Raw genomic sequence first — 22,136 nt, 5'->3', positions numbered from 1 at the left:
ACCAGGAACGAGAAATCGGATCACGACAAAAATCATGCAAAAAGAGAATTGTGGATCCTATCTGGTGTGCTGACCTGCGAGCAAAATTAAGGGAACGACCAGAATGGCAAGCTACACATTTGGTTTGGACAAAACTGTACTACAAGGTAGGCGCGAAGTAATGATTACAAACCTGACTGAAGAGGCCGTTTATGGGTAAAAGTACGGTTATGGAACAGCACATGCGGAACAAGGAATTCAACTGTAATTATTGCCACGCTTGCATAGATGTTCCTCCAGGATTGAGACGAAGAATCTAGACCATTAGTCATGCTGGGTATTTTGCATTTTCATAGTCTTGTGAAAGTGTGCAATGTGCGTAAATATTCTTACTCTTCCTGCTGTAAAACATTCGCTGTACAATCCAACGCAGTGCTTACCGGCTGAATGCTTAAATTTGTCGGAAATATGTGTAAATTGCCTGTTGTGCTGCTTTCTATCGACGACACAACAGTAGCCGACTGGACCAACTTGATGTGAAGCAGTTAGTGAAATCAAACGATGGTCTAAATTGTGGCGAGTTAATGCACATTGCTGCTGATTTCTCAATGGCAGAAAACTCTTATCAGGTAGTTCTTATGGCACCTGTCGTGGAGGGATTCCACGATACGAGCATTGAGAATAGACGCGGGGACCGCTCTTGTCCTATTGATGGTCTGACAAAGTTGTGTCTTTTTTTACGGAAATGAAGTTTTCATCACCACCACCTGTCTGCTTTTCGCGCGTGCGCGGTGGGCCAAACTTTGTGATTACGGGCAAAGGCCGCCCCAGCGTAGGGCAGTGCAGTGGGGGGCCTCGTAGCTGGTCACGATCCGTGCCTAGGATTGCTGGGGGATCCTTCGAACGGCCACGCATGTTCCAGAAATCGAACGAGGCTTCTTCGCCTTCGCCAGAGAAGAAGCATGGAGACAATAGACAGCTGTGAGGAGGACCCAGAGAGGGGGGAAGGAGACCACTATCGCCTCCTAATAATGAGGAACCGGGGAGATGCGCCCTGGTGCCGAGCAGAGAGGCCGCACACTGATGTTCAGTTGTTAAGCTTCTACGTGGATATTGTAAATAAATTCTTGGTTTGCGCAAGGACTACGGTGGAATCAGGGGTGAGAGAGAGAGAAAAAGAAAGAACGTTAACTGCATGGTGCAATCGACACTGATCCCGATTGGAGGCAGAAAGGCAGTGGTATAGAAAGGCAACAGAGGGAAAGGCCTGGAAACACATGACGGATGCTGTCTAGCAGCCCAAAACACATCCTAATAAAAAACAGGGAGAGATGCAGAACAAGGCGGGAAGCGGAGAGTTGGCAGCCGCGAGTCAGGCAAAGGCATGTCCGACTAGTCCTCCTACAGTTATGGCGTCGAGGCAGCAAATGACTGAGCAGCAGATGAAATTACGAATTACTGCATCACTTGCAGAAAGATACCGGTTGGCCCTAGAGAACACTACGCTGTGCTCCAAGTACAGTGCAACAGCAAATTGGCTTGGCGATACCATCGAACCTCGTGTCATAAGGCAATGTTTTATTTGACATCGCTACGGACATCGTGCTATATTTTGGCCAAAAATCACACCATGGCAAAGCCAGATACGAGGTGTGGACGCACAGACGAGCTGTTACCGGGAGCAGACGCGCTAATCACTCCCGATGAATTTGAGTAGTTTCTCAAAGATAGCTTAAAGCTAGACAGAAAGAAGCTAAAGCTACTGACGAAGGAAAGGATGAGAGTGGGGAGCGTGCTGAAGTGATCATAACGGACGCGGTAGAAGCCGAAGGCAGTGATGGGCAAGAAACCGCAATTTCAGCAACACGGAAAATGATTTACTAAGAGTAATTTGGAGATATAAGCAGCGGGTATTATGCTGGAAAGGAACGACGAAGCGCAGACAGCGTCCGATGGAGTACAAATTTTCTCGAAAAGCGCAACATCGCTCATGCACCGGACCTAAGTCGGGAGTTCTTGTTGGTGATCGATGCTTCAGATTGCGCGGTTGTAGCATGTCTTGCCCGGCGTGAGACTGACGGCCATGACAACCTATCTTTCATCAGGGACAAAAGCTGTCTACCGCGCAGACCTGCCGGCCGATTAACGAAAAGGAGGTGTACATTATTGTTTGTGCACTGGGGCGACTTGAAGTCCCGTTGCCGGGCAAACCAGTTGAGATTGTGATGGGCCATAGCCCGGCAGTGCACGGCTCGCGCGCGCGCGCGCGCGCGCGCGTGTGTGTGTGTGTGTGTGTGTGTGTGTGTGTGTGTGTGTGTGTGTGTGTGTGTGTGTGTGTGTGTGTGTGTGTGTGTGTGTGTGTGTGTGTGTGTGTGTGTGTGTGTGTGTGTGTGTGTGTGTGTGTGTGTGTGTGTGTGTGTGTGTGTGTGTGTGTGTGTGTGTGTGTGTGTGTGTGTGTGTGTGTGTGTGTGTGTGTGTGTGTGTGTGTGTGTGTGTATGTGTGTGTGTGTGTGTGTGTGTGTGTGTGTGTGTGTGTGTGTGTGTGTGTGTGTGTGTGTGTGTGTGTGTGTGTGTGTGTGTGTGTGTGTGTGTGTGTGTGTGTGTGTGTGTGTGTGTGTGTGTGTGTGTCCGTAGCGAATTATTTCTCGAAACGAGCTTCACACCGGACACCGAGACTGCTCCTATCCGCTTTTTGCTCGTGTGCGGTGCGCCCGACTTTGTGACCACTGGCGAACGTCAACCCCGCGTAGGGCAGCGCAGGTGAGGGGAGGGCGGGTTCACCAGACCGGTGCTTCGAGGGTGGCGACAAGCCGAACAGAACGCAAACCCCAGCTGAACGCGCGGCCCCTGAGGTGGTGACGTCGTTGCTGACCGCTGTCAGTTCCTGGAGCGACGGCGGATCCTATAACGGCTGCGCGTGCACGCTCTAGAAATTGAGCGGGGCTCCGTCACTTTTGCCAGAAAAGAAGCATGGAGACAACGGACACTGGCAGCTGTGAGGATGACACAGAGAGCAGGGCAGGAGACCACCAACGAGTCGGAGAAACAGAGAACCGAGGAGATGCGGCTCGGGTGGGTGCCGAGCAGAGAGGCCGCACCCTAATTATGTTCAACACTTAAGCTTGTACATGGCGTAAATAAATGCTTTTTACTAGCAAGTTGTAAGCTTTCCGGTGGAATCAGAAAAGCACCGATGCTGCTGTTGGTTGCTTCTGTTTGCTTCTAGCTGCGTAGTTCAATTCTTGTTTACCCATTTTAGTCGTTGGTAGTTTCAAATTGCGTGCCAAGCTCTTCCTATGCCCTTTTTTCAGCTCTACTTCAGGTTGCCTGACGTCACGTCCTCTACGTCACATCAATTCACTTGTTTACCAATTTTAGTCGTTGGTACTTTCAAATTGCGCGCCAATCCCTTCATATGCCCTTTTTTGGCTCGACTTCGGGTTGCGTGCGTCACATCCTTGACGTCACCTGAGTTGACTGATTTAAATAACTATTTTAGTATTTGATACATTCAATTGCAGCGCCAAGCCATTAGCTAATGAGACCATTTTCGCCTTCACTTTTACATTTCTTGTCTCCAATTGTTTACCTAATTACCTTTTCGGCTATTTATTTTTTTGGACTCAACATAACGTCATCCTATATCGATTGACACCATTCATTACCCTTTACCACTTCTCACAAATTCTGCGGACGACTTTTACATTTTTGCCTTAATTATTTACCTAATTAACTTATTGGCGTAACATTTTTCCAAACACAGAATTACGTCACCCTCTATCGATTGACACCACTCATTAACCTCTACCAGCTGTCAATTACTAACAACTGCCGTGGACACGATTTTGCTGACGGGGTCTGCGGACGCGGCCTGCGGATGCGGTCTGCGGACAGAAATCTGTGAAAATAGCGAAGTAATGCTTTCGCATTAATAGGCTAACCAATACCTCCTCATTAAGAGCCATCCTACAAAGATTGTGCATCGAAGGGGGACTGATAATGCACACATCAGTGCCAGTATCAGCAAACCACAAAAGCTGGATCGGGATCAAATCTTTACCAATTAGGAAGTTTCAACGCTGCTGAAACTAATATCGAGCGTTAGCTTAATGAAAGACAGTGTGTTGACTTCACCTTTTAGTGCTTTTGTTTGCGCTTATTTTGATTTATTATGTTTTCGATCGATGCAGAATAGAGCGCGTGAGAATCACAGGCAGCAGCCATGAGCGCTCACGCCGTATCAATCTTGGCTGGCTTGCGAGCTTGGTAAGCTTCCAGGCTACGGGCTAGCATTGCTTCTCATTGTTAGATGATTGCAGCAGCATGTCTGGCATGGCTGAAGTTCGGTTTTGGCGAGATGGCTTATGTGTGTGGAGTATTTACCCAGGTTAAACGAAGAAGTGGGGCAGATGGAACTTCATTAAGATGACCATGGTCAATGTACAGGGCGATAGTGTGTTGCAGTTGAAGCTTGGTGAAGAAGACGATGTTTACTGCAAATTGCGGGAGTGTGTTGCAGTTTTAGACAAGTTCGTGAATGGCTGTGGCAACACGATAGTGATATCGGGCCGGTGCACCACGACAAATGTGACGATGTTTGCTGCACATCGCGATAGTTGAAGGTCACAATTTCACCATCAATTAACTTGAGGTTTGGCATGGGAGGAGTAGAGATAACACTGTAAAGCACTGACCCTCAAACATATCAAGGACGGCGAAAAGCGAGAGCCAAGAGCTTGCATAATACTCTACAAAAACTCGGACACAATATATGTGGACTCTGCGTGCAACGATGATGACCCCCATAGGTTTACCATGTGCGGGATCACACAACCGATGATAGGAAAGCCAGCCAGAATAACAATGTCTGAGACTATCCCAACCTAGAAGCCTAGCCTCTCCTCAAGGGCGACGCCCATAGTATAGGTCCGAGCCACACCTACGGGAAGTGACTGCTATCTCGCCATGCCAAAAATATAAAAGATTGTCTAAAATCATCAGGGACATACTACTCAGCATTGAGCCTGGAGAGCAACTACAAGAACTTAGTCTTGTATGGCCACCGCCACACACGGAGAATCGAAGCAACGTGCCAGCACATAGATATGCACGACTAGAAGCCGGCCTATCAATCTGTGGACGTCGCCTTGCACCTAGAACCATTCGGAGAGCCTCCTGCTTTATACCATAATTAAAACACATATTGCAGACTATAGATAACAAACCCACCAGGGCTCAACTCATTATCCAGAGGGCACTAGGGGATGCGGAGAAGTAATTCGAACGGATAGTTTTCCTAACCCGTGCCATATTTTCTGAAAGTAGTTGTGTCCTCTGTCATATCACAATTGCACCTCACCAATTGAGTTAACCTGACCGCATCCACAGCGGATGACATGGATTAAAGAAAGTGCCCATTTATTCAGCTATCACAGCAGTAGTCCGGCGCAAGGGAAGAGACATGGGTTCCATAACCGCAATCGTGTGACGTTACGTTTCCAGATTCGATGTGGTCCACTTACCTGTTAGCCAAAGGAAGGAAAAGATCAGAACTGCGAGCTCCATGTCCAGCGTTGTCTAAACAGTGCACTCAATGTAAGCACGAGGCTGTGAACGTAAACCTGAAAGGAGAACCTTTTATACGAAAAAGAATGATTATGCAACAGCCTATGATGAACAAGAGCTGCAACTGAAATTAACGACGGTACGCATGCGTAAGCATGCTTGAAAGAATGTACCAATGTATTCCTATCATTTGTTACACAGTTAACCATTGCTTGCAGGTGCTTGTAGATAGAAAATACAACAAAGCATAAGTAAATTTTTCACTGCACTACGTCAAGTTAGACTCGAGTAATAGAAAATATAAATCGACTATTTGAACGTCTGCCCATTGTTTTGACTCAACAACGTCAATAGGTAAATTGACGTCAAAAGTAATAAAGTATCAAAAAATGTCAGCATGTGTGCTTAGTGCTTGACAGTTGAGCTTTGGTTTGTTCGCGTATATTATTCGAAGGAACAGCACACATCTATCTTTTTTACTTTCAACTCATCTTGAAGTATCATAAAAAAATGTTTAGTCTGGCTTTTAGCCTTTCGGCATGCAATACTAGAAATTCGCAAGAACGTGGAATTGCCGTCGCCGAGACCTTTCTTTTCTATCTTGAAGTAACCACCCGAGTAGTTCCTCTTTGAAGCGTCTTTAATTTCAATTTTAGAACATTCGGCTTGGACTCCATAGAAGCAAAGTGTGCTCTTCGTATTAATGCATGAGCATTTTGTAAGAAATTATTATAACACCTCGCGTCACATGTTCTAAATTATTCATTAGACGCTACTGCTCTTCAGGATCTGTAGAACACACTTCATCTACTAGTGTTGATTATATGTGTTCGTGACTCCTAAATACTTCAAGAAGTCCAAATTGCTTACTTCCTTTTAAAACGGTAACGACTCGTCTTCTAGTGATCTGCATAAAAGTATATTCCGTATATATAATTTCCCCGCCTTAATTTTTCCAATTTCTGATGCAGGAACTAAAGGATCCTGTTTATTATGATATGGCTGCCAACTTTTGACACTCGGGTATGAAGTACACAGACGCCTGCAAAAATAGTCTATTACACATGAAACTCGACAGTCTCGCTTGCGTCATTATTGCAGAACAATACAAAACATTACAAAGTGCACGTAAAGCTACTTGTGTGCTGGAATGTGAAATCGTGTACATTTCTTCGGGAGTTCTGATGCAACCGCTTTTTCATCAGCCATGCAAGCAGGCAATGCGTAGCAGACACAACCCGGACTTTTTCTGTAAGCGAAATCAATTCCTTTTCAAAGTTAAATTATTTGAGACCTCCTTTAAAATTCTTGTTTTAATCACTTTCATTCACATGTAAGATTGCGTATAACGTGCTCATTGCTTGAAACTCCTACGTGAAGCATGTCTTATTACGTGATCAGATTTCTTTGTGCCCCATTTTCTGAAAATACAGGCTTCACTGCCGATGAGGCGGTTAATGCATTCGCATTGATAAACCCGACCCTGCACCTTTGTGAAAGACCACAAAATGATGCTTTCAAAGAAACTTTATTGAACCTATGTGCCACTATTTGAACATAAACAAAACGTTCTCATTACAGTCATAAAACCACACACTGCGCTGCCATACCTATATACAGGCGACCACGGGGTTGTTTGGAGGTAGATCACAGGTTTCAAATGCAGGCGTATGCACTCCCGTATCTGTTCAATAAAACAAACCACAAATTTCTGAGCTCGCAAAAAATGTGAAATCCTGGTACAGTATTCATAGAGGATCCGCCAGCGCCCTGTCCGGAACCCATGGTCCCAGCAGTACGCACGGGCAGCAAACACACTCGAACTAAAGCAATGCCACAATAGAGTCAAGACATACAAACATAAAGTACACCAATTCGCCTAGGATGAGTATTTTAGTGGGGATTAGCGAGTTTCCCCACTTGGATGCGACTGTTAATCTACCATGCGGTCCATTCGAGGGCCACTCTCTCCTGCGTAATTGTATGTGGCGCGTTGACCACCACCTAAGAAAGGCGTCCTCAACAAGAACAACAAGCTGTGCTTCAAGAAAGCCCTACTTTAACACTGCTAGCTTGGTCATGAGGGGTTGCAAGAATCGAAGCGGTGTCTGCACATGTGCAGCCACGTTGCGGTCCTTCCAAAGCACGAGCGCGATCGTGAATCTAATAAGCCGCTCAAATGATGCCCGTAGTGTGGCTACTCTCGACAAGGGCCCAGAGAAGGCCCGCGCAGCCAAGCGGTGGAGCGTGCGCGCCACAACGCATCCTTCCAGCACGTGTTTGCTCGTCTCTGGCCGACCGCAGTGGATACAAATGTCATCCTGTACAACCCCCAGCTTTTCAAGCGGTCTTTTGTGGGAGGGACTCCCAACGCGATGCGCCAACGGAGAGCACTTTCCGTATTGGGCAGCGGGTTAAGTGGGAGCGCGCTCAACGACCACCGAAGAGAGCGGCATAACGATACGGGCCACGAATCATAACCAACTGCAAAAACATTTGTAACAAAGCCGGCATGCTGACGCAGAGGAAGGGGCCTCACTCTGTCCGCGGCTCCGTGCTGTTTTATAGTGGCTACAATGCTTTACCACGTGCGTGTCGAAAGTCCACACACTGATAACAGGGTGTCTAATATTTTAACAATGTTGTTGCAGGCTAGTTGGTGCGGCACCAAGTCTGGGATCTACACATAAACGTTGACTCTTCGTCTCATTGTGGAGGCATTCTGAGAATCGGGAGTACTCGGCATATACTTGCCCCAACCGCGTCAACCTATCAGCGCCGCGTAGTAGAAGTATGACGTTATTTTTCTAGTTTATGAGCTTGACCCGCTCCAAGCCCGGCATCAGAAGACCGCGCACCTAACTCGCGCCTTCCACGCGTGGAAGCAATGGATCAAGGGCCAGCGCTAATAGTACTGGCGAGAGTGCGCATCCCTGCCACACACCATGGGTCAACTCAACGCAAGGCGTTGTCTCCCCATTGAGGTGAATATCAGCTGTGATGCGTCTACTGAGGCAACTGAGCAGTTCCGTGAAGGTGAGCGGGAAGTTGTAATACCCCAGAAGCGTCATCAGGTATTGGCGCTGCAACCGGTCGAAGGCTTTTTCCTTGAAAGTTAACTGTAATGCCTGTAGCCACACTAGCATCGCTGCATGCTATGAGGTCACGAACAAGTTTGACAGTGGCGAAAATGGAGCGGCCAGGAACTGACGACGTTTGAAATGGGTATATAAGATTTTGGAGAAAATGGTTAATGCCCTTTACGACTAAAGCTGTCAGGATCTTATAATTTGTATTGAGAAGGGTGATTGGACGCCAATACAAAGGGCAGCGCCTATCTTCTGCCGGTTTGGGCAGCAACGTAATGTGGTCTTTCCCAAAACTGCCACGAATTCCCGTTGAATTCAAACTTTATCAACTCCAGCATGGGCTTATAGAAAAGTTGCCAAGTCGAGCGGTAAAATTCGACAGGCATGTCATCTTATCCAGAAAAGCACCCCCTCTCATGATACATATGGTACCACACAGTTCACCTGCGGCAGGGGAGAGTGAGGCGCGAGAGAACCGACTCGAACTTTGTCCCCGTGAAATATACTCGCGACCGGTGTCCAACTGCTTTGAAGCGAATAGATTGGAGAAAGAGTTGCGAAACACGCACTCAAAACTCTCCTCCCCGTCTTCCTTGAAAACTGACGCAACATATGTGCGCGCCTTTTCCGAGTCATTTAGATCCCGTGCTGGGCGCGACACCTCTGGGTCCGTGATGGGACACCCGAGAGACGCTGATGACACTACGGTCCTGGAGTGTCGGCACAAAAGGCGTGTATAGCCGTCTCGCGCAAAACCAGAACCTGTGCTTCAGGCGTTCGCGAGACGCTTAGTTTTACTATCCTGATGAGCCGCAAGCTGTCCCGAAGAACTGCCGTATCCCATTCCTGCTTGAGACGTCCCGTAAGTATGCACGCGTCCTTCCACTCTTCCTTCAGGGCGTCCCAATTTAGTGGCCCAAACTCAGGCTGCGCGAGTGACTCGGTGACAGCGCCTGAACTTCGTGTAAACTATGTATATCTTGCAGGACCGAAACGCCCAAGCGCCACAGGTCGCGTCGCTATCCGGGCTGACCAGATTAACGCAAGGCAATGCCATACGGGCGATGGTCAGTTATGTGCCCGGCGACTGCGGGGAGATCGAGAACATGGCATTGTACGACATTTTCACAAGAGATCGTAGGAGACATACACGCGGTCCAGCCGGCTGGAGCTGAACCTACCGGGTCAGGTCGGTTCAAACGCATCTTTATGTAAGTATCGCTATGCGTTGTGCATCGCAAACTGGGAAATGATGTGTTGCAACTCTGAGGTGTGCGCTGGGCTGCGGCGTTAGCCCATTCAGAGCGCGATCAGGATCTGGGTCTAAAAGGCAGTTGAAGTCTCCGGCAGGCAAGAGCGAATGGCCATCAAGCAGACAGTTTGACAATGAAACTAAAAGATTTATTGGTCTGGGGTTGGTTGGCTGGTGCATATACGTTTATGGAGCAAATTTTTTGTTGACCGTAATAGAATTCAAGAAAAATAAATACCTTCAGTGCCAAAGAAACAATGGAGAAGGAGGAAGATGGGGAGGAAAGGCAGGGAGGTTAACCGGTAAAAGAAACCGGTTTGCTACCCTGCACTGGGGCAAAGGGGTGAGTGGATGTAAACATTGTGGGTAAGAGAGGGATGGGCGAAGTCAGTACATTCACATCACACGTCACACCACATCACGTCAGTCATATCCCGTAACATAGCAGCAAAATCATATCCTTTCAATCAGGCCTGTACTTTTCATAAAGCGGAGCAGTGCCTGGGAGGCCTTCACCGAAGACGATCCCCGTGGCTAGGGATCTAAAATGTTACTCTCGGTCAGAAACAACGCCTGCCTTCAAGTAAGCTGCGCCAAAAAATAACCACTCTCACGCCTCAGCTCCGAATGTAACTAAAAGAAAAGAAACATTTATCACAAAACCAGTTGTAATGTTATTGACGTCATGCCAATAGCGGAAATTGCACTCTTTAACAAAAAGAAAATCGACCTTGTTGGGCTTGGCGAAGTGAAAAACTTCACGTTGCGAAAGCCCTGAACGTCGAGAGGATGTTCTAAAAAGTGAAATAAAACATAAATAACCAGAAAATAGCCATCATGCCTGCCGGGAATTCAAACATTTATTTATTTATTTTTATTTATTTAGTACATACTGCAGACCCTTTTCAGGGTCCAAGCAGGACAGGCATATATTGTAACAAAACTCAGAAGATACAGAACACAATCAAAAGAAACATGCATAAAAATGAACAGGCAAATTTTGCGAAACTATGACAGTGCCATAACATGGTTCCAATCGGATATTGTCCGCGGGAAAAATGAATATTTAAAACAATCAGTCTTCGCGAAATACGGCGTCAATGATTGAATGTGATGATGTCGGGTATGCCGTGTGGATAAAGGGGATATGTACTGTGAAGGATCCAAAGCTAACTTATGGTTAAGTAAAGAATAAAGAAACTCAAGGCGATATTTTCCTCTTCGCGTTTCAAGTGATTCAATATTGTTAGTCGCCATGATATCAGTGGGGGAGTCGGTGATTTTAAATTTCGAATAGATAAACCTAACAGCTTTTCTTTGAACCCTTTCTAATTTATAGATGTTAAGCTTAGTAAATGGGTCCCATACAACCGAAGCATACTCAAGCTTTGGCCTGATATAAGCGTTATACGTTAGCAGTTTTACGTGAGAAGGAGAATTTCTTAGTTTATGCCTCAGAAAACATAGCTTTTTAAATGCAGAGGAGCATATGTTATCTATATGCGAGTTCCAGGAAAGATTGCTTGCTATTGTTACACCTAGATATTTGTAACTATTAACCTGCTTTAGTGTTGATGATCCAAGGGTATACGCATGGTTAATCGGGTTCTTTTTATGTGTTATTTGCATCGAAACTGTTTTTTCAGTGTTAAGAACCATGGAAAACTCACTGCACCAGTCAAGAACATTTTCTAGACACCGGTCAAGTTCATTTTGATCGTTAGTACAAGTAATTTGACGGAATACAACACAATCATCTGCAAACAAGCGAATATGCGTTCCTGGAGTAACCACATTGACAATATCATTTATATAAATCTGAAAAAGCAAAGGTCCCAAGACGCTTCCCTGGGGCACCCCAGAGGTGACTGGGAGACAACTGGAGCTGCACCCATCGACTGAAACAAATTGCACTCTATTCGTGAGGTAATCTGCAATCCATGATATTAAAATGTCTGGAAGATTAATATTTTTTAGTTTTTGAATGAGCTTTCCGTGGTGAACTTTATCAAATGCTTTGCTAAAATCCATAAATATGGTGTCTATTTGACAATTCATATCCAGTGTTTTAGCAAAAGTGTGTACTATTGTAACTAATTGTGTTATTGTAGAATAGCCCTTTCTAAACCCATGCTGACAGTCGCTTAATACGGAGTGTTCTTCAAGAAATTTGTTAATATGTTTAGCAATAATGTGTTCGAGCATTTTACAGCATGCAGAAGTTAAAGAAATAGGACGATAATTTTGTAATAATGTGCAGTCGCCTTTTTTTAAAGATCGGAACAACTCGAGCAGTCTTTCATTCAACCGGAAGTTTTGATGACAAGAGAGATTTTTTAAACAACACAAAAAAAAACTTCGCAATTATTTCGGCATAGCGTCGCAAAAATACATTAGGTAAATTATCAGGACCAGAAGAAGTTTTAGGCTTCAATTCTAAAAGCAAAGCAAATACACCAGGGAGGCTAACAAAGTCCACCTCCGATACAGGAAAATATGACGCTCTTTGTACACATTGTGTACCTGCTTCAGAGAATACGCTGTGAAAAAAAGAATTAAAATTACGTGCAATGTCAATCGGATCAGTCAGTGTATCTCCCTCCGATGTTATTTTTGAGATATGTTTCTTGCTATCACTCAGGAAGTTCCAAAATTTACTTGGGTCATTTTTAACAAAATTGGGTAACGTTGTGTTAAAGTACAAGTCCTTTGACTCACGAACCGCACGTTCAAGATTATTTTTAAGCGTTTCAATCTGACTTAACTGGCGGTTCTTTTTCTTAGATCTTTTTAGTTTTCGCTTCAGTTGAATAATCTTCCGCGTCATCCAAGGTGTGCGTTTGTGAACTTTTTTGCATTTATTTGGAACGAAGGTATTGAGACAGTATTGACACATTTCGACGAATCGCTCCCACAGCTTGCAGACATCATTTTCATCGAAACTGGATAAACAAGTTTCCATATGTTCAATCACTGCGGCATCATCAGCCCTAGAATAATCCTTGAAAGATCGTACGTGACTGACTTTTTTGTTGAGGGAAGGGAACTTAACTAAATCTATCGACACGCTTACCAGGTGATGGTCTGAAATGCCTGTTTCAACTGACACAGTATGCATAGAATATTGACGGCTAGCAAAAACTAGGTCTAGTATAGAGGAAGATGTACCTTGTACACGAGTAGGTTGATTTACAATTTGAGCTAAATCATGAGTAAGCATGATATCAAACATAACGTCTGCACTGCTCCCAGATTTAGTACAGCCCTGGAAACGGTCCCAGCACACATCTGGCAGATTGAAGTCACCTATTAATAGTATTTTCCTATTTCGGAAATAAGACAGGTGATGCTGTAGCTTAATAAGATAGTCGGGTGTGGCATCTGGTGGCCTGTAGCAAGCGTACAGGATAAAAGAATGACCCCAGCAAGAAATTTTCATGCAAAGGCATTCAAGGTCAGGAACGTCATATACGAGGTGGCATTCTACAGAGTCTTTCAAGAGAACGGCTACGCCGCCACCCCTTGAGGTCCTATCCTTGCGAACGACTTTATAATGAGGAGGAAATACCAGGTCATCTGCTAAGTCGTCACGTAACCAAGTTTCCGTCAGGACTGATATGTGTGGGTCGAACTGCAGCAGTTTATTTCAAGCGAGTCTTTCTTGTTTGCAACGCTGCGTGCGTTAATGTTAACTATTCTCAAGCATTTTGTACTAAATTGGCCCGTGTTACTATGGCAAAACAAGCTATCTGTGTTAGTGAAGAAAGAAGCTGAGTTAAATGAACTGCTCACTTTTTCGGTGAGCGGTTTCGCAGCTGCGAGCAACTTCGCGTCACGGGCCGATTTGCGGTGACCTCGTCGTTTTTTTGAACCCTCACTTTATCATATTTTTCGCAGTCCCATACGTAAGGGATATTATTGATATATAACTTATCAAAAACCAAGGAAACCCGTTCTTTTTTATCTCGATTCAGCTTCGCGCTGTCCCATAGTTTCTTTCTTAGTTCACGAACTTTCTTTGAAAAGTCTTCGCCAATTGAATAATCTTTTCCCTTTAGTTTCTTTCCGTTCTTGAGTATCGCAGTTTTATGTCTAATGTCTAAAAGCTTTATGATTACAGGACGTGTTTTGTCAATTGCCGGCTTACCTAACCTATGTATCCGCTCAATAGGGACAGGATTGAGTCCTAAAATATCATGAAAAATATCTTTGTTTACGGTTTCTTCAAGTGATTCATTTGTTTCCTCTTCAGTTTCCAGGATGCCATAAATGCTCAAATTTGACCTCCTACTATAACTCTCAAGCTGCTCAACCCTTGCTTCAAGCCTTTCGATCGTTGTACTCATACAACTAACCTGTTCTTGGCAGAACGTTACTTGGCTTTCAAGCCTGGACAGGGCATCTAATTTGTTCTCTATATTCAGTAATCTATTCTCTTTTATATCCTTTATGTCAACTGCGATTTCATTAAGTTGTTGCAAAATTAGGGTCATGTCAGGGCCGGGGTTCGATTCAATGTCACCTGCGAACAACAATAATTTCCTCAGACAAAATGTAAAAACCTCTAGCAAGCAGCAAAGCCAAGGGCATGGCAGCACCAACAGGAATAGGTCATTAGAACGGAAGCATTTTCCGTACTTTTTGCTCACCTGCACAAGGTAGACAAACGGATTAGTGCTCCGCATTCTGTCGATGCTGCTATGCCCAGTGGCTGCGAAACAAGCGGGAGTCCCATTTATAGCTTGAGTGCACTGTGATGCCCCCTGCAGTCCAGGTTCCTGGCAATCAGCACGTGTTGCCGAAAAACGATGATACAGACGCCAAGATTCCAATGCTGGTGGGCGTATTTCTTGATCGATGTCTTGATGCGTTGAAAGATGGACAAGCGCAGAGAGGTTCAGCACGCTGATGTCCGGACAGCCACCGTTGAAACATCCGAGAAGGCCACATAGCTGCACAAGGTAGACAAACGGATTAGTGCTCCGCATTCTGTCGATGCTGCCATGCCCAAAAATACATGTCATCCGTGGAGGGATCTGTGGTGTCTACGGTGGGACGGCCAACGCGTGTCTTCTTCACCATCAGAGCAATTGATAATCCGTCGGTGTTACTCGGGGACGAGTGGACCTCCTGAACTCGCTGGGCACAGGTCGGCTGATTTGACAATAGAGGAAGGATCTTCTTATCGCACCCCGGTGGGAACCAGGAGCTCCGGGCATCCAGAAATAGGCTGTCCTTGCAGGCTGTCTCGACCTGGTCTGCATATGATGCTCCTATCGGTGAAAAATTTATAAGAGCAAGGCCTCTGCCTTCAAGAGCTACCCCACAAAGCGGTAATGTGCTCGTTGCTGAGACACGCCGATGAAAGGAACCGGGTGGGCCAGAGGTGAGGCGCTTATGTGACAGCTCCTGAGATAAGAGCGAGCCGTACAACAGGTGACGTAAGCGCTGCGTTCTCCGGCTGCTAGCTGCTCAGACGCCCCCGCCATTCGCTAGCCGTTTCCCATGAAGTCAGCTTAACGCCAGTTGCCTCCTTGGGTAGATTCAATTTTCCAGTCACGCACTACTTGCTGACAGGATTCGGTTTTCGGTATGACAGGAAATGACCAAAAATGACGTCATAGCTTTGCCACTCAAGACCGGCTGAAGTTGCTCTTTGTCTGAGTAGCTTAGGCTGCTTCGGACAGTTGTACAGCTCAACGGAAGTGGGAAAGGAATCTTATTGGAAACGTGCTTGTTAGCCTTGTTTTGGTGCGTTCTTCTATGTGCTTCATTGAAAAATGGAGAGCGATACGAGCGCGGTCGCTACGGCCGCTGCGGTTGTCATCGACATGTTCATGTCATACGACTCTGACGGCCCTGACCTGCGGACCGGTGAAGATAATGAAGAGGGTGACCTGTTCGTCGTCGCCTTGGGCGTGGCTAGCCTAGCAAGGGAGGTCAGGCATTGTATTCCCTTGTATATTGAAACGTTTGTGCCCAGATACTTAGACTTTCAGTTCCGTCCGCTATTTAGGCTGTCGCGCGAAACGGCCGCGGGCTTAAACAATGAGTTTGAGTAAGGTTGAAAGTTGGGCGAGTTGAATCTGGTTCATTTTGAAGGTAGCGCGAAAAACGAGGACCAAGAGAGAAGCGCTCGTGTTGTGTCCTTCTCTCTTGGTCCTCGTTTTTTGCGCTACCTTCAAAATGAATGAGTTTGAACCCTCAGAACTCTTTCTCCAGACCAACTCCGGCATACCCAAGATATCCGCCAAGAAGACTATGCTCATCGTACTTCCCTACGTAGGATCATAAACTTCGATGTTCGGCATTGGCGATAAGTTCGACGAGATGAATTTACCATACCATACTGTGATAGAATTTCTACTATTCATCGATGCGATGAAAATCCGCTGGCCGGATCCTAACTATTCAGCGCGGAACAGGCGGAAATTTCGGGCTTTCTATCGTCGACGTGGGGCAGAGGCAGACATGCCGGACGTTTTTGGCGACGCAGATGGGTGTGATTTTCGCATCGCAGCACCCTCGGAGTGTGAGGACGATTACTATAATCGCAAAAGTTCCACTCAGTGATTCTGCAGCACCAGTGCGACGCGGACATGGAATTCACTGACGTGATTGCCCGGTTCGCCGAAAAGGTACATGACGCCCGTGTCCTGGAGGATAGTTTTTTCTTGACGGCAGCTTCGGTCACTAGAGATCTAAAACGAAATATAATTACGAACGCAGTACATGCGGTTGCTTTTGTTTTTGACCCGTCCGCATAAATAAATGACCGGCACACGCGATTATGCATGTAAGTGCGCCCTCATCTGTAATGGTCGTCTTTTATCGGGCCAAAGGGCTTCTGCCTTGCAACAGCCGCCTTGCGTAGGGGACAAAGTGTCTGCGAAGGGAATATTTGAATCTAAATGCAACGCAGTATATCTTGACGGTATGTAATTGCTTGACCTGTGAGGGCTGCTTATATACATAAGGGAGGGCTCCTTTGATTATTGACGGGTGCTGAAGACATACCGCACAGTTGTTCTTTAGCGTTTTTTTGTAAATATGTAGCTTCTCAGTCATGACTATTTTGTGCTAGCGGAAGTGGCAGCTTGCAGGCTCTCTTATTTTATAATCCTTGATTGTGATTGTATGCAAGCTTTCAGAAGTGAATGTTTGCCCCCTTGAAGACCAAAATCAGCTTTTTGTGTGTATGCAAGCTCTTAGGAGTGACCATCTAGCATTGTGAGGTCAAGCGAACAATATCCCTTAGTGTGCAAGATGTCTAGTGCTGCAAATATGAGCCAACAAGTATCCGGTGTGTGTGGGTATCTGTGGATGCAAGCTCCCTAGGCGGATTTGTGTGTTAATTCGATTAGATGAGAGTGGAACTGTTATTGCGGCTCTCTTTGGGTAGTTTCGTTCAACTTTGCTTCGCAAGTGACATCGGGCCATGGAGTAGGGCAGCTCAAATTTCGATCGCCTGGGGTTCTTCTGTGTGCATTCACATCGCACACAACCTAGGTGGCTTGCTTTTCTCCTCTATCGAAACGTAGCCGCTGCAGCATAGAGTGAGCGTTCTTCCTTGAGTCCAGCATTAGAGCATCATAACCATTGAGCATCATTCTTGCATATACGTATTTCAATTTAAAATGCTATTGTGGCTATGACAGGCAATGCGTTCAGGTTTAACTACCTCATTCGATCTTGGGCAGTTTCTGTCAGACCCGTAACATGTTTCCACTGAGAACACGTTCAGTCAGCTCACTGTGCTCTACATTCAATACAACGTGGCAGCAGATTTAACCACATCTGAGGCTTCGTATGTCTCCACTGAGAAAATGATTCCGCTCACTTTGCTTGGCACTGAAAAGAATGTTACTGTAGGCATAACCACCTCATTTCTCCTTTCAGTTGCTCTGCAGACAGACGTCTGAGGTTGGAGGTATTTCTATACAGAAGACGGTCATCCCGCTCACTTTGCTTGACGATGAATGGGCAGCAACTCCATATATAACTACCTCATTTGGCCATATGCACTTGTTCTGCAGGCAGAGGTCTGGGGCTTCACTTGTTCTTGATACAGCATACCACAGTTACGCTGGTTGCTGCCAGCTCCTCAGCAATGCAAAGGGGACTGGAACCGGTAAATGCTCATTTCCTTCCCTTTGACACTCAAAGGTTGATGTGAAGCATAACTAGTAACCTTGACTGCAGTGACCTGGCAGTGAGCACCGCAGTTTTCTGTGAGCTCACCTTCCTGCTATTCATGATGGCAAAGCATCTCACCTGGCCATACTGGAACATGTCAGCTCTAAGTTAGAAGCATATTGCTTTGTCTCTTGCCGTCACATAGGCAAGCCAGGCTTTGCGGACGCCATTGAAGATGCCTCATCACAGTTCCAGGACAATTACTCCAGTCTTAAAAGGGTGCAGTCGTTATTGGGCAAGTATCAGCATCGACAACCGGTATTCATTGAGGTGTTTGACAACTTCACCAGACTTGCTAGTGGCGCGAGATCATGAAGAGCTCCTGAACACAGCATACCACAACTACTATGATAGCTGCTACCTTATCAGCAACGTTCAGGGAACTGAAACCAGTAAATGCACCCTTGTCACTATGTTCATCCAGTGTATGGGGGCTTCTCTGGCAAGACACATTATGCCAGAGCCCTAGAGGGCAGTTCCACCTTTGAAGATGCTATGTAAAAGCTAGAGGTAGACATTATTTGTATTGTTTGCAAATCAGATGTCCAATATTTATTACATTCTTTATTACATTCCTGCCTTAGAGGCAGGAATGGTAGCCATGACAGTCATTGGCCATTATTTCCTTCATTCTTTGGGGGAAAAAGCGGCAGTTAATTTGTTCAGTACCTGATGCGTCTTATTTTATCAAACTCACCTGTCATGTATGCGTCTTAATAGGAGTGATCATCTGTAATTGTTCTATTTGCCACCACAAGGAATACAAATGTCCAGATACATTGTTGCCATGTAACATTTTCAAAACTGAGTACTGGACAAGCCAGCCTGGAAACAATGTACCGCACCCTTCAGACACCTTGAGTGCTCGCTTTGCAGGTTTTAAAGCAGAAAGAATGTTTTGAACTTACTGTTTGTAAATGTATGCAGGCAGCTACATGATGGGTAATGCAGCCTACCTGCCCAATGCCATGGCTTCTGCTACGGTCCCGGCAGTGGTTGCAGCACTTGCAATGGTTTTCATGCAGTATGTTCAGAGCAGAATCTTGAGGAAGTGCTTCTTGGCACAGCTGTGCCATTGCTGCCATCCTAAAAGGAAAGTCGCTATACAAAATGCCACACATCGAAGTGCACATCATTTTTGCAGGCTTTCTAGGCAGAGTGGCTCATGCCAGTAGTCGGCAAGAAAGCCTCCTTTTTGAGGTTGTCGTGATAAAGTGTTAAAAAATATGCATGTATTTTGAAACCTCATAGATTGAATATTTCACACGTTCAGGCAGACAACTTTAGTGATGGAAGGGTTTTAACACAATGCGCTTGCAAATGCCATCCATAGGATATATTTTGGGGGAAGGGGGCATACTCAATATTGGAACAATAGCAACCAGTATTTCAACACGTATTATTGCACCAAATACATGTGTGCATGTCGTGACCTAATGCTTGGGTTAGCGATTTCAGGGTATACAATTGCCAATATGTTTGCATGTTAGAACTTGCAACTCAGCATAAGGAGTAAAATCCGGAAGGGGGCATTCAAGCGTGCACACTCCTTGGTTGCTTATTTTAGGCCACAGTTATAGTGATAATGTGGAGGTCATTTTATTTCACAATCTTCTTTTTTAGTGTAAACAGATGACACAGCTTTCCCTCAACAATTTTGGTTGCCACCAGTGTGCCTGCAGTATGTGATTGAACTCTCATTGGTGTGTACATCCCTTCAGCACAGCAAGCAACACATCATCATTGAATGTGCATTTCAGCTGCTTTCTAGGCAGAGCGGCTCATTCCTGTGCCACACTTTTTGTGGTGGGTCACTAGTGGACACAGTGTATACTGCTACGAGCTGAACAACAAGACAATGCGAAGTGCCTGTGGGTGTGCTTCGGATTGGGCCCACTGCCACAGCTTGTGCCTTCAAATCCTTTTGACCTGTACTTTGTGCAGTATGTGCTTCAGTTCTTTACGTGCGCGCTGTGAACCCCTTCTGCCCTGTAACATCTTGATGGAGGTGCAGACTTTCTCATCGCCCTCTTCCTGGAGCATTGCTAACAACGCACATGTGCACTGCACCAAGGAAATCCGTGGTGGTCGCTACACATCGACAGTCAGCTTGAATGAACCCCGCGACTCGCGAAGCCTCTGCCTCTACTTTGATGGTGATGGTGATGGTTCACCATGTGCCTCTGACATCTTTCCTAGGCCTGGGATAATAACATCACATGGATCGATATGTACTAATACGCCAGTATCCAAAATGTGCGGAATCCCACAGTGATGCTAGTGAACGTCATCGTGAACATCACGAACGTCAAAAGAAGAACGATCTTGCAGGTCAAGCACAGTCAACCACCGAGTGATACGTATCGTACATTGGGACATCCTACCACTGTGCTGCTAAGATTACAGTGCCATGTTGTAGACCGACAAGACGAACCACATACTGAAAGCTTTCGCGGAAAAAGCGTTCAGTCTTCTGCTCGGACAATGATGCATCAGCATCAGCTCCGTCCTCCAGGTCTGCTTGTAGTTTGAACAAGCTGAACATTGTTGAATCGCTCCACGTTTTGCCAGGGTTGCCAACACGGCTGCTACGTCTTCGTGCAAGGACAGACTTACACAGCCCCAGCCGTAACACCACCAAATGCAACCCTGATAGTCAGTGAGGAACTGGAGGCTATGTCCCCGTTGCCTTCACCCCTGAGCTCGCCGAAACTATGACTACCCTCATTCAAGCAGCTGTTTATCTGGAGAATGCAGACGTGGGCCTACTCTTCAGCAGAACCTGCTACCGGCCATGTTCACCACCCGTCCTATGCCTCATGACCTACCCAGTACAAAGGGTATGCCACCATCACCAATTATTGCTGCTGTAATCCTTTGCAGCGGCGCACATCGGACGGTGCTGCTTGCTCATGCGCCAGCCTTATTTTTCACCATTGCCGCAGGTGGTCGACTCCCTAATTTCGCTCACGCCATCAGCTCGTGCCTGCCCTCGCCTCAAACATTTCACCCCTGCCAAAGTCTAGTCAATCGCCATCTCATCTGCCCCGCCTACCCCGAACACCGCCTGTCCTATTGCCACCACTGTGGTTCCCTTCTGGAAAGGAATCAGTGTGGCGTCCGGAGGAGAAGCTGCATTAAGGATGAATTGGTAAGAAAGGAACATCCTCTCCTGACCATCGCTAATGCTCGGATCACTTTTTGGATCACTCTGGAGTAGACCAGGCAGCCGCAGGATAGCACAGCGACTTATCTGCTTTCTACGCATTGCGCAGCCGCCTCCGACCAGGTTTACGACGAATTGATCATCGGCGCCGACGACCACTGCATCGCCAATCCAGCCGGGATACTGCCACACTTCACACATGCGACTACGAATCTCTCGGATATGCCGCAAGCCGCGCCTGCGCGATTCGCGAAAGGACACTGACATCACGTGGCATGGCCCATATATAAAGCCACGCCGACCTGGAGGGACCATCACTCTGGAGCAGACCAGGCAGCCGTAGGATAGCACAGCAACTCATCTGCTTTCTACGCTTTGCGCAGGTATGTTGTCTCCTTAGCGATTGAATTTTTAGCTCCTAGTCTGCCCAAGTGTGTTTGATTTTATGCTGGTTTTTAGCGTTACTAGTCATTAGTGTTTACCTTGCTAACACAATGAGTGACAAGCCGCCTACGACTATCAAAGAAATGGCCAAGGCATTCGCAGACTTCGAAGCTCGTTTCGACGGCAAAGAAGAAAGGTTGAAAGCGGCCTTGAAAGAAATAATCGAGACAGAACTGGAAAGTGTGAAACAGTCGGTGCAGTTCATGAACGAAAAGTTTGAAGAATTCAGGACTTAGATGGTTACGCTGAAAAGAGAACTTGCTTCTGTAAAGGATGAAAATCACGAGCTCAAACAGGAAAATAACGCTCTTAGTATAGATTTGAAGGAGTTAAGCAACGAGGTTGACCTCCAACAATACGGTCGAAAGAAAAACTTGGAGATAAAGGGCATTCCCTTAGAACAGGAGGAAGACATCCTTCAGACAATGGAAACCATTTTCACTTC

At 46.1% G+C, this 22,136-nt stretch overlaps 1 protein-coding gene across 1 annotated transcript; it reads right to left on the bottom strand.

Annotated features, from left to right (window-relative positions):
- Positions 1 to 12,247: 12,247 nt before the first annotated feature.
- On the bottom strand, positions 12,248 to 15,232 carry LOC146188548 (uncharacterized). Its single transcript, XM_084603831.1, has one exon. The coding sequence runs from the start codon at positions 14,907 to 14,909 to the stop codon at positions 13,674 to 13,676; it is 1,236 nt and encodes a 411-aa protein (XP_084459957.1). The 5' UTR covers positions 14,910 to 15,232; the 3' UTR covers positions 12,248 to 13,673.
- Between the last annotated feature and the right edge of the window lie 6,904 nt (positions 15,233 to 22,136).

This window comes from Amblyomma maculatum, chromosome 5, assembly GCF_055883805.1.
Source record: "Amblyomma maculatum isolate TAMU_Amacu chromosome 5, ASM5588380v1, whole genome shotgun sequence".
Taxonomy (NCBI): domain Eukaryota; kingdom Metazoa; phylum Arthropoda; class Arachnida; order Ixodida; family Ixodidae; genus Amblyomma; species Amblyomma maculatum.
The sequence above is the reverse complement of the archived record's forward strand: the minus strand, read 5'-3'. Positions and strand labels throughout refer to the sequence as shown.